The following is a 12,317-nucleotide window of genomic DNA, read 5'->3' as shown; positions in this document are numbered from 1 at the left end:
AGGTTAAACAATCGTGCGCTCGAAAAAAATAATTAATAACTAGTATGATAAAAAAAAATACTGCTGCTCGCGTCCTCACTGTTTCTTTATTAACCTAAGTTCATTAATTCACCAATTTTTTCAATGAGAGGAATTAAACATAACGTGTGATAATAAGTACGAGGGATTTTCACTCAGACTGTAGATCTTTTAAAGTAAATAGTACAATATTTGGTAAAATAACAAGATTACTGCCTAATATAACACTAAGTATAAAATTACCACATCTCATTTATTCTTCATATAGATTCATACTGTTTCCATTTCATTTAAATGCAACATAACTATAAATTCATCTCAATCTAGCTATTGGGATCTGCAAATTGCAGCTTGACACATTGATTTGGATAGGTATATATATACACACGCATATAGAGAGAGAACAAAATGCTATAGTTCAAGTTTGGCAGGAGAAAAGCATGAACACATAATGTAACATACTGAAACGGTTTGGCACCTAAACACAATGAAGTGCAGTCATTTGTAAACGGTTTAACACTTAAGAACTATAAAAATCATCTATTGAATAGAAAAATTCCACACCGATCACTTGCATATAAACAACATCCAGTTGCTAATTTCAAATCCTGTCCAGGAATAACGGAGAAAATTGTAATTGGATTGGTTACTTAGTCATGTTGATGCATGATATGGTTCTTCAAAAGATAGCAATGGCATATAGGTACCTAATTTGTTATAATCCAGTACCCGAGCTTTGGCCATGCTCTACATAGTCTGAAATGGTCTGAAAATAGTCTAGCTAGCATTCACATACCGCTTGGCATTGTCCCCAAGTTATCCGGTACTTTATTTCAGCAGCTTTATGGGAAATAATCATATCCACGAGGTCTTCATAATGTATCTACAAGTTGTATCTGCTATCCAGCCTTTGCCTGAAAGCCAAAAAAGTCGCCATTTATTCCAGTTCAAACTCTAAAAACACTTATGCCAATACAACAAAGGATATTAGTGGTGAATATCAGTAATTCAGTAGACTATTTGCTTAATATGCTGCGTGCCATGGTAGTAGATGACTCGGACATGTATGCCATGGATACGATTGTCTCCTGTTATAAAGGGATGAGATGACCAAATATAATCATTTGCTGCAGAAAAGATAACGTGACTGATGTATCTTTACCAGTTCCAGTGGCTGAATTTCCCAATCCCAAGTATACAAGATTCAATTTAATCCGAAAATAAAAAACTTAGGCAACAGAAAAAAAAAGTGCTAAAGAAATAAATACAATAAATAATCAACAGAGAAATTATTTTTTGTGCATTTCCAATATTATATTTAATCAACAGAAAGAAAGTTTAATAAGATGCTCATCAAAATAGAAGTGAACCACAAATTATGCTTCACAAACAAGGTTAATAGACATCATAAGTTGAGTAATCCTTTGGATTCCCGGGTCAACTCCTTAAAAGAGATGCCTTGCACACTTGGTAATATTCGTGGGAATTCATTTTTCAGACCCAATTATTCGCATGTCAGTTGCGCAGGTGGCAATAAGATAAAGACTTGCATCACTTCGGAGGAAATTCTCGCACACTTCGTTGATTTACTGATTTTTAATATCTTCGTAAATAATAAAAAAGAATTGACACATGGCTGCTGAGAATGACGTCATTGTATTAGAAAGAGGAAAAAAAATCCTTGAGGTTGCAACCACTGCATTATTCTATTAACTACTAATCAAGTTGGTAGTCGCCTTCAGATACGGCCAAAAACAGTATCTGGAGAATATCGTTTGAGGGTTTACACGGGATACCCTGTTTTCACTTTCAGAGGGCACAGTACTAATAGAATGACAATCCAATCCAACTAGTCAAGAGGTCTATTTTCTCTTCCTCACCCATGCCCAACGTTTTGAAAAACTGAATGTGTTCTAGATCAAATTTGCTATATAACTTTTGATCTAGAAATGAACTTAGGAGATCCTTTAACTTATCGTCTTGAACTTCTTTGGTCTGGAATCTCCTATTTATAGCGAAGTTTTCTTCTCTTGTGCGTGTAATTAAGTCACAATAATAAGAAATTTGTCACTCTAATTCCCCTCTTATTTCTTTAATTCAATTATTATGTCTTATTATATTGATTTTCTTGTCTATTCTTAAAATGATAACATGAATAAGATCCCCATTAATAGTCCATATTCACTCCGTAACTAGCATTTAATAGTAAATAAACATTTGCTTGATGGTGAGAGATATTATCGGAATCCTTGAATTCTATGTGATTATCCCTCGTGAAGACCAAATACCTACCAGTAGTACAACTTCAAACTAGATCATTCACAATGAGTTATTATATCAATTTTCCCTTTATTTGTAGATGATGGTACCTAAGCAATTTTTTAGGCAGGGGAATTTGCATGTTCAATGTCTTTGGTTTCCAAGATAGTTGCCCCACACCCTAACTACAAGGGGTCCAAAATCTAGGTGATTCGATTTAATAGAAAACAATTCCAATTTATCAGAGTTTGTTTAGTTTGTGAACACGTACGATGGTACTCGTTCGGCACAAAGACTGACTCATAATCATCGAGTGTCGACTAACCTAGCCACAATTTGTCTGGTTTACAAACCCTCAATCTTGAACCTAGGCGACAAAGATAGAAGGGCTTTGACTACCTAGTTGGAATTTGTCTAAGAGTTATCCTAAAGATACATAACCCCTCACTCTCGAGCAAAGGTGACGAATTAACTAGATAAGCTCCAACTAACCTAGTTGGAATTTGTCTTAGTGAGCAAAATGGAGGGAGAATACCTCTAGAGCATTCATTATGACAGGATACAAGGTCATTAGTTGGGGCGTGATGGGGAAGGAAATGTCACATTGTTCACTTAAAATAGGGTTTCACATAGTGTTTGTACATATGACAAACTTTGATTTGCAAATATTTTGTAATTCTTTGAGGTTAAGGCACAAGAAACAACACAATGAGGCCCAAACTTTGCAAAAAAAGAGAATACTTCACTTCTACAAAAGGGTTGCTACTTGTTTCTCTTATCGTTTTTTACTTCGCAAAACATTTCCATATTTTGTCTCTAAAAGTAAATCCTAGGTACACCCAAATCCTTTCAATTTGTTTGACCTTGTTGTTGTTGTTGCATTGTACGAGTGTTTCTCACACAAATGTATAAAGTATTGTGGAGTTCCACTAGAAGCTAACTCGATAACACGTACCAAGGGTGACTTTGGAAGAATCATCACGTTGCATATGAAATGACAACAGGAGCGTTCATCTTAGACCACATCAAAATCCTACTGTACTCACTCAAGGTTTTCATATCAGGATGTTGTCTTTTGCTCAAAATGAACATTATAGTTGTCTTACTAAGTGTTCGTTGAAAACCTAACATCCATTGTATTGATTGAACTTTATTTATGGAATGTCCACTTTGAAATTAGTGTCAAAATGAAAGAATGCCTTCATAGTTGCTATTTTGTTGGACATATAATTTGTATAGTGATCCTTTGTCAAATTCCTAAATAATGCCAGGATAAGACACCAAGAACAATAAGACGCGTGAGAAATATAAATTCAACAACAACTGAATTAAAATAGTTACATCATCTACTTGATCAAATTTCCTATAGGTTTGAGTTCCATTTGATAATTGTCGTAAAATCATAGCAGATCTCAGAAATCCAACACAAAGGCACAAGTGTTTTGGCAAACTAAGAAATCGCATTTGGTCCTTACACTTTGGATGATAGCCCTGCTTTGATACTCTGATATAAAAATTTAAGGGAATATTGGTTTGAAACTGTGGACATTGGACCATCTAATTTGAGCGTCTTGTTAGGTTTGGTGTCCAAAATCTTTCTTAATTACAAGACAAGACCTATCATTTTGATAGTTTTAATTCCTATTTACAATGTCGTTGCTCAATCTATGTTGAGGGAGAGATCAGTAAAACCAAGTGAAATTTCTTTGATTCCTCGTTGTTTGAATTTGTATAAGTAGGAAGGTTCAGAGTATGAACAAGACAAGTAGGATCAACAACTGAATTAAAATAGTTACATCATCTACTTGATCAAATTTCCTATAGGTTTGAGTTCCATTTGATAATTGTCGTAAAATCATAGCAGATCTCAGAAATCCAACACAAAGGCACAAGTGTTTTGGCAAACTAAGAAATCGCATTTGGTCCTTACACTTTGGATGATAGCCCTGCTTTGATACTCTGATATAAAAATTTAAGGGAATATTGGTTTGAAACTGTGGACATTGGACCATCTAATTTGAGCGTCTTGTTAGGTTTGGTGTCCAAAATCTTTCTTAATTACAAGACAAGACCTATCATTTTGATAGTTTTAATTCCTATTTACAATGTCGTTGCTCAATCTATGTTGAGGGAGAGATCAGTAAAACCAAGTGAAATTTCTTTGATTCCTCGTTGTTTGAATTTGTATAAGTAGGAAGGTTCAGAGTATGAACAAGACAAGTAGGATCAATAAAAGATGACTAAGAATCAATGATTATACAAGAACTCAACAAAACCAAACCAATCGATAAAAGTATTAGAAACATGAAATATAACAAAACTAAGCGATTGAAATGGAACCTCCTTGAAGAATTAATCCATGGCAACCAAGAACACGTGATTTAATCGGTTGAAATATCTTAAATCACCTTGGATGATCTTGTATGGGTCTCGACGATGTACTTTGAGTCTAGGAACTCAAGAACAAATCAATTCCATGAGGAAACAATGAGCAATATTCTTGGCAATCCAATATAGAAATTGGAATTGAAAACTAAACACAGACAAGATCCTATATTCTTGCCACTGAAAAGAATTTAACCAGCTGGTTATATAAGTATGAAGGTTTGATTCTTTGGAACAAAAAGAGAAAAAGAACAAGCAAACACGAAGGAGAAAGGAATGAAGAACAAGCCACTCTAAAAGTGATAAGTGCAAATGACAATCACCACTTGAATTTGGAAAACTCAAGAAAATATTCTCAGGTTGAGGACTTACCTCTTGAACTCAAGACTGGAGAAAGCTCTTGCTATTTCATTAATCTTCTCATGTTGTGTTATGCATGAGAGCCATCATGCTTATATAGGCAAAACTCACATATATGAAGAAACAAGGGAATGTTTGGTTTGTGTGTTAAGCCTCCCAAACAAGGCCCTTACAAGAAGTTGAAGAGTTAGGCCTTGCTTGGTTTCTCTAAGTTGCCAACCAAGGCCCTTGTTTTTTTATACTATCCTTGTAGCCAAACTACTTGTCTTTTATTTATATTCTAAAGAAAGATTCTATTATATCTATATTTTTATTCACAAGGAGATTACAAAAACTATTTATATTCCTTATGTCTTCTTCAAGCTTCTTGTACATTCTCCTTATATGCCTTCACACTCTTGAAAGTTCTTTATAAGGTCTTGTTCCTTGATTTTTTTTCTCTTGGGCCCTTGTAGTGACTCCTCCTTATGGTGACTCAGGTTCTTCTTGCTCTTCTCAATTTGAGATCACATCAGGAACAGTTTTATCTATCCCATGGTACACGCAAAATGTTTAATAGTTCAAAGTCATTGGGGACTTCAAAACCATAACATTGTGAATGAGTTGAGTTACTATGTTAATTTCCGCTTTATTTATAGATGTGGGTATCGTTACTGTTCTAATCAATTTTTTGGGTAATGGAACTTTGCAAGTTCAATATGTTTGGTTTCAAAGATAGTTGCTTGACACTAGCCTTGGGGCTTAAGATCGAGGCGATATGGTATAACAGGAAACGTGTTTTATTAATCAGGAGCTTGTTTAGTTTGTAAAGGTGCATGTATAATGGTATTCAATGACACGTTCGAGCACATACCGATGAACCTAGGAAACTAACTCATAGTCGACTAACATAGTCACAATTTGTTTGAGCATACACAATGCCTCAGCCTCGAGCCAAAGTGAGGAATAGACTAGATAAGCTCCAACTAAAGTAGTCAGAATTTGTTTTAGGTTTTCCTCAGTCTTGAGCCTAGGCAGTAATGAGATTGGATAGGCTCTGGCACACCTAATCAGAACTTGACTAAGGTAGTGAAATGATAGAATAGTTCTAGAACTTTTCCATAATGAGTCATGAACAAAAAAGGAAACATCACATTGTTCACTTCAAAGGGTTTCGCATGTGGCAAGCACACTTAAAGAGATGTAAGGCACATGAAACAACGCAATTATAAGGACAAAACCTTTCTAAAAGGAAGATGTAAGGCACTTCTAAAGAGGATCAACTGTCCTTTGCCTTCTTTTACTGTTTTTGACTTTGCCAGGTATTTGCATATTTCGTCTCCAAGAATCCATTATATGTACGCCCACAATCCTTCTTTCAATTTGTTTGCCTTCAATGTTGTTGAAATTCTTGTCATTGCGTTGTAGAGTGTTATGTGTTTCTTGGTGCTTGTTATTGTGCTCGTGTTCGACTTAAGGAGTGACAGTTATGAGAATAGGGAATATGCCTTGTCAAGCAAATAATGTTAATCATTCTCACACAAATATCTAATGTAATGTGGAGTCCCACTACACATCATTGTTTTAAGTGTTTCTACAAGACGAGTATTTTCATAAGTTAACTTAACAACATGTAACAAGGATGAATTTCGACAAATCACCACACATACATTAAAACAAGAGTGCTCATTATAGACCAGATCAAGATATTGTTCATGTACTCGAAGAAAGTTTTCAGGATGGATGTTCTATGTTGCTCAAACTAAACATTATAGCAAATTTGTTGAGTCTTCAATTGAGAACCTATCATCCCTTATATACATTGAGTTTGCGCTAAATCAAATGCAATGTCCACTTCAACACTATTGTCAAAATAAAAGTGTACCTCCATAATAGCTATTTATTCAAACATATAATTCACAAAGTTGTTGTGTCTCGAATTCTTAAATAATGTTATGATAATACACCAAAAATGATTACATTGTGCGAGAAGTATAAATTTGGTGACGAATAAACTAAAACGTATGCTTCATCAAGAAGCCTATATGACTATGTTTCAATTGATAATTGTCTTGAAGTCATATCAGACGTTAGCTTAAATTGGGTGTTGAATGAACAAAGCATAGATATGACATGAGTGTTTTGGTGAACAAAGAAATTGCATCTGGTGAGCCCCACTCTGATACTTTGGTTTGAATATTTTATGGGAATATAGGCTTGAAATGGTAGACATTGGGTTGACTAATTAGAGAAGGTTTCTGAGTTTAATATCCAAAATGTTCATTGATTATAGAACATTTTGGCACCCACTATAGATGATGGGAACACACTTGGGTTCACAAAGATGACAAGGAAAGTTCAGTACAAGCTTCAAAGGTGCAACACAAGCCTTAAGAAACTAAGCTTCCAAGAAGGTTAGTCGTTGGTTCCTTTCTATGGTGTTTATGGTTCGGCTAGCACTAGGGGGGTAGGACAAGTGGGGCAAGGGTTATAAACTGACCTAGGATGGTTCTTGGTTGAATCAAGATGAGTTTAAGATAGGTTCTTGGAAGGAGTAGACGGTAAGGTTGTGAAACCTAGGTTGAAGAAGAAGTTAGTTCTTGATTATCTTTCTTGGTCTTTTTGGGATACTAGTGAAAGGGGTTTGTTGCAGATTACCTAAGGGAGATTTAGAACTGGGTTTGGTGAATTTTGGAGGTGATTTGGATGATGAAAGGTGGTTTGGCCAAGACCTATAGCTAGACAAGGTACATGACTAGGGGTGTGGGGTTGAGGCTTTGTTGCTTCTTTTGGTTGTTTGGGTTGTCCTTGATAAGCATTAGGTGGTGGAGAGATAAGACATGAAAGCTTAGTAAGATACAAGATAATATGCAAGAAATGGAATGAACAAAGGCAATGGATGATAGAAAAGATGACAAAAGTAAATGAATAAGGATAGGATAGGGTGATGATTACCTTACTAAATATACACAACCTATGGAGGTTGGCTAGGACCCTTAGAGGTCTCTTGATATTATTCTTGAAAGGTCCAAGAAGGCAAGAGAAAGAGATTTCACTTAAGAAAACTCAACCAAGCAAGCAACACTCTCAAAAAAACACAAGAGCTATTCAAAGCTCAAAATTGATTTTTATCTCTAGGGTGATTTGTAAATAGGGTGGTGACCTCCTTTTATAGCTGGAGTCACATCCTATCAAAGCTAAATGGAGATGTAGGATTCCATTTTACACATAGGCACCTAGGGTAAGTTATTTTAACCTAAGTTAGCCTTGTTCTAATATTCAAACAAGTTATTCTAACCTATGCCTCTTTTCAAGATATTTTTGTAATGCGCTAGACTTATGTAATTTTTATATTTTTGTATTCTTTGATGAAGCTTCTTCAAGTTCTTCTCTATTTGAAGAATACATTTCCACGATCCTATCAATGGGGTTGGTTAACCTGTTTCTACTCAACATAGACCTAGGGGCGGCACTATAAACTAAAAACAAAAACTGACAAAATGTGATATGCTATAACTAATGAAGATTTTGGACACCAAACTCAACAACCTGCTCAAATTAGATGACCCAATATCCACAATTTGAAGCCAATATCCGCTTTGATATTTAAACCAAACTATCTAAGCGGGTTGTCAGCCAAGGTGTAAACACCATATGCGATTTCTTTGTTCAAATTTTTTAAGGCCTTGAAATCATGGGCATTGGTTTATCTAATTCAAGTAGGTTGTCAAGCTTGGCGTCCAAAATCTTCATTAATTATAATATATTTCATTTTGTTTAGTTTTTAGTGTAGTCACTCAATCTATGTTGAGATGAAAATCAATAAAGGCAAGCTTAGTTGAGTTTACTAATTTCTCCCTCAACATAGACTTAGGGGCGACATTGAAAACTATAAACTAAAACTAACATAAAAATGGTAGATGCCATAATTAATGAAGATTTTGTCATACTTGAATTAGACAACCCAATGTCCATAGTTTCAAGCCAATGTTCCCTCAAATGTTTGGACCAGAGTATTAAAGCGAGGTTATCTTACGGGAGTAAAGACTAGATTTGATTTCTTTGTTTGCCAAAACATTGATGGTACTGCCTTGGCTTTTTGAACAGCTTACGCAGGTGTAATCAGTTGCTCATGAGCCTTCAAAGATTCTTTTACACGGAGGCGATTTTCCTCTACTTCCCTAAGGAGAAATTCTTCTTCTTGTCGGGTTGCCTATTCTCTGTGACTTGCTGCAAGGTGGAAGTCTCGCCATCATCCTCCAATGGAGTGGTGCTTCTTTGATTCCTAATTGTTTGAATTTGCAGAAGTAGAAACAGTTTTACCTATCTTGTAGTGAGCTCTAAAATATTCTAGTTCAAAGTTGTTGGGAGACTCCAAACCAGAGCATTCATAATTTGCGTTCTTATTGAAAGGAGGCGTCACTATAAACAAGGTGTGAAAAGAATGAAGTCTCCTTTCCAAACTCGTAGACTCCTTGAAAATAAGCTCTGATTAGTTACGAAGAAAGTACTCTTGCAGAAGACTATCGGATGCTCAATCACTATAGGGCTAAAGTAGTAGTAGTAATAATAATAATAAATAGTTGAGTATTGAATAAGTGTTTTCGTTGATATTGATGTACATTTATAGGTTTTAGGATCTCCGATAATAAGATTAAATAATAGAAAATATATTTGGCAGTAAATAAACACTTGAATACCGACTTTTGGTTCATAGTCTAGTACTTGATCAACCGAAATCAATTATAGTATATGCTAAATTCCCTTTTCATTTATAGATGGTGAGATAATTATTGTTCTAACGAAGTTTTTAGGTAGTAGAGCCCACACATTGGATATGCTTGGTTTCTACCTAGGGTTGCCTGACACACCCTAGCTATCCGAGGGCCCCCTAAGTCCAGTTTAATAAGAAACAGTGTATTAAAAGTTTACCTAGTTTGCAAAAGTACGCGGACAATGATATTGTGTGACCCATTTAGACATACCAAAGATGATCTTAAGTGACTCGTTCAAACTCAGACAGATGATCCTCAGAGACCTACTCATGATCACCAACTAGGTCTGAATTTGTCTAAGGCTTTTCCTAAAAATATTTCCAATTAAATTTTTATTGAAATGGAAATTGTGATTAAAAAATGAATAAAAGTTATAACCAGAATAGTAGATCTTACTGGAAAATCAGTCAGCAAAACAAATTCTTTCGAATAGGCAACTCTTGTCCGCGTCTTATGCAATTGAATAAGAATAACATTCTTGAGTCTCGGGTCGCGGCTAAAAATCTTTCAACATATTCAAAAGCGCCGCAGCCCTATTCCACCCTTCTCCATTCTCTCAAGTAGTCATGGTCAACGTCTCCCACCTTTTCTGTCACGGTCACACCCCAACCAACAAACATGTTACACATTATTAATCAACAGATCAGTGTCCAGTAATCAATTCACAAAACCATAGACTAAACAAACAGAGAAAGAATCAATCACCATCGTTCAAGCAACCACCCTTTAAAGTTCAAAGTCAGAATCAATCCATCAATCAACCAGGTTGAAGATGGACAGACTGGTGAAAGCAGAAGCAAAGGAAGTCGAGGTGATGTTCTTAAAGGGCCAAAAGTGCAGCTCCTCCTTCAAGCTAACAAACCTTATGCACACCATGTCAGTTGCAGTGTCTCTAACCACCACAAACCCATCTCTCTTCTCCATCAACAAACCCTTCTCGACAATTCCACCACTCTCTTCTGCATCATACACCCTACACGTCTCCCACACCTCCGACCAACCCCCTCTCTCCGACCCTCCCGACGCCATCGCCGTCCGAGCCACCATGCTCCCCACCGGTAAGGCCACCGTCGACCACCTCCGCCGCCTCTTCTCCAAACCTGGCCCCCACGTCTTCCGCGACGCCGTCTTAACCATCTCCCTAGTCGGACCCCACATCGCCGAAAGCCTCATCTCCCAAAAACCCCAATCCCACAACCTCTTCACCAAAGCCATATCCGGATGCACGAGATCGCAGCTCACGAGACTGCTCAAACCCGCCGTCGAAAACGGCAGCGCAGACGCCGTCGCCTGTTTGCTCGAAGCCGGCGCGGACGCTACCGCAACGGCAGAGTCCCTCATGCCACCCGCAATCAGGGCTGGGAGCCTCGACGTGGTGAAGCTTCTGGAAGCATCTGGTTGCGAAATCGTGGAGTCAGTTCTGCACGAGGCCGCGGCGACGGACCGAATCGACGTGATGGAGTTTCTGTTGGAACGCTGCGACGAGGGTTTGGAGGTCGATTCGGTGGACTCGGAGGGGAGGACTCCGATTCACGTGGCGGCGATGGAGGGGCACGTGAGGGTTATCGAGTTCTGCGTCTCGATGGGAGGAAACCCTAATTGCGCGGACTCGAAGGGGTGGACCCCGCTCCATTACGCAGCGTGGAAGGGACGCGTGAAGGCCGTGGAGTGTTTGTTAGAATGCTCAAACGTGAAGTGCGTGAAGGACAGGGAGGGGAGAACGGCGTTTTGTGTTGCGGCGGAGAGTGAGGAGTCCGACGAGCGCAGGCGTCTGGTGGACTTGCTGGGGTTGGGCGACGCGCTGATGCGTGCGGCGAGGGTTGACGATGTTCAGGGCATAAAGAGGTGTTTGGGGGAAGGGGCGAGTGTGAACGGAAGGGACCAGAACGGGTGGAGCCCACTGCATTGGGCTGCGTTCAAGGGTGGAATAAAGAGCGTGAAGGTGCTGCTTGAACACGGTGCTGAGGTTGATACTGTGGATGATGCTGGCTACACTCCGCTGCATTGTGCCGCCGAAGCAGGGCATTTGCAACTTGCACTCTTCTTCATCGCTCATGGTGCTTCTCAATCTCATCTCAAGTCCTTTCCCTATCTTAACTTGTTGGACTCTTTTCAAAATCAGGTTTTTCTTCCTTCTAAATCTAAGACACTAATGTAACACCAAATCCAAATCTCTCTTTTCTGTACATACTGTGGAATCGTCCCTGCTCGTTGTTTGCTTCATCAAACCAGAAAAGAAGCTCTTCAATATCACTCATTCTCAAATTCATAATGCAATTGTGTTTATCATCAAATTCATTTTTGGAAAAGTAATGTAGATTGGCTTGTGTGAACAAGTTTGATTTCTTTTAGACAGCAACATTTTGTGTTAAATGAACGCTACAAGATGTGGTATTGTTTCATCAGTACTTAATATAATGGCCATTTTTAACTCATCACAGTACTTAATAAGAACCTTCTGCAATGGCCATTTTTATCATTGCATTTAAGTATATACACTACATGAGTCTCTTTCTTTGAAGTTCTTAACTAAATTCTACT

The 12,317-nt window shown here is 37.7% G+C and overlaps 1 protein-coding gene and 1 long non-coding RNA gene across 5 annotated transcripts; one reads left to right on the top strand and one right to left on the bottom strand.

Annotated features, from left to right (window-relative positions):
- Positions 1-348: 348 nt before the first annotated feature.
- Positions 349-9,927, bottom strand: LOC137829667 (uncharacterized). Of its 4 annotated transcripts, none has more exons than XR_011084059.2 (2): positions 9,038-9,927; positions 349-932 (listed from the first exon to the last, which is right to left on the bottom strand). It is a non-coding gene; the product is annotated as an uncharacterized LOC137829667 (long non-coding RNA). The 4 variants fall into 4 exon arrangements; XR_011084060.2 differs by lacking the exon at positions 9,038-9,927 and adding an exon at positions 7,957-9,031; XR_011084061.2 differs by lacking the exon at positions 9,038-9,927 and adding an exon at positions 1,389-7,950.
- A 229-nt stretch (positions 9,928-10,156) lies between these two features.
- LOC137829666 (protein VAPYRIN-LIKE) lies at positions 10,157-12,112 on the top strand. The gene has a single exon (XM_068636530.2). It carries the CDS (start codon positions 10,549-10,551, stop codon positions 11,932-11,934), a length of 1,386 nt encoding a protein of 461 aa, XP_068492631.1. The 5' UTR covers positions 10,157-10,548; the 3' UTR covers positions 11,935-12,112.
- The last annotated feature ends 205 nt before the right edge of the window (positions 12,113-12,317 follow it).

This window comes from Phaseolus vulgaris, chromosome 7, assembly GCF_051622355.1.
Source record: "Phaseolus vulgaris cultivar YP4 chromosome 7, ASM5162235v1, whole genome shotgun sequence".
Taxonomy (NCBI): Eukaryota; Viridiplantae; Streptophyta; class Magnoliopsida; order Fabales; family Fabaceae; genus Phaseolus; species Phaseolus vulgaris.
This window is presented reverse-complemented; position numbering and strand designations above follow the sequence as displayed.

Excerpts from the sequence above, each read along its gene's own strand:
- LOC137829666 (XM_068636530.2), top strand. The coding sequence starts at position 10,549 with ATGGACAGACTGGTGAAAGCAGAAGCAAAGGAAGTCGAGGTGATGTTC.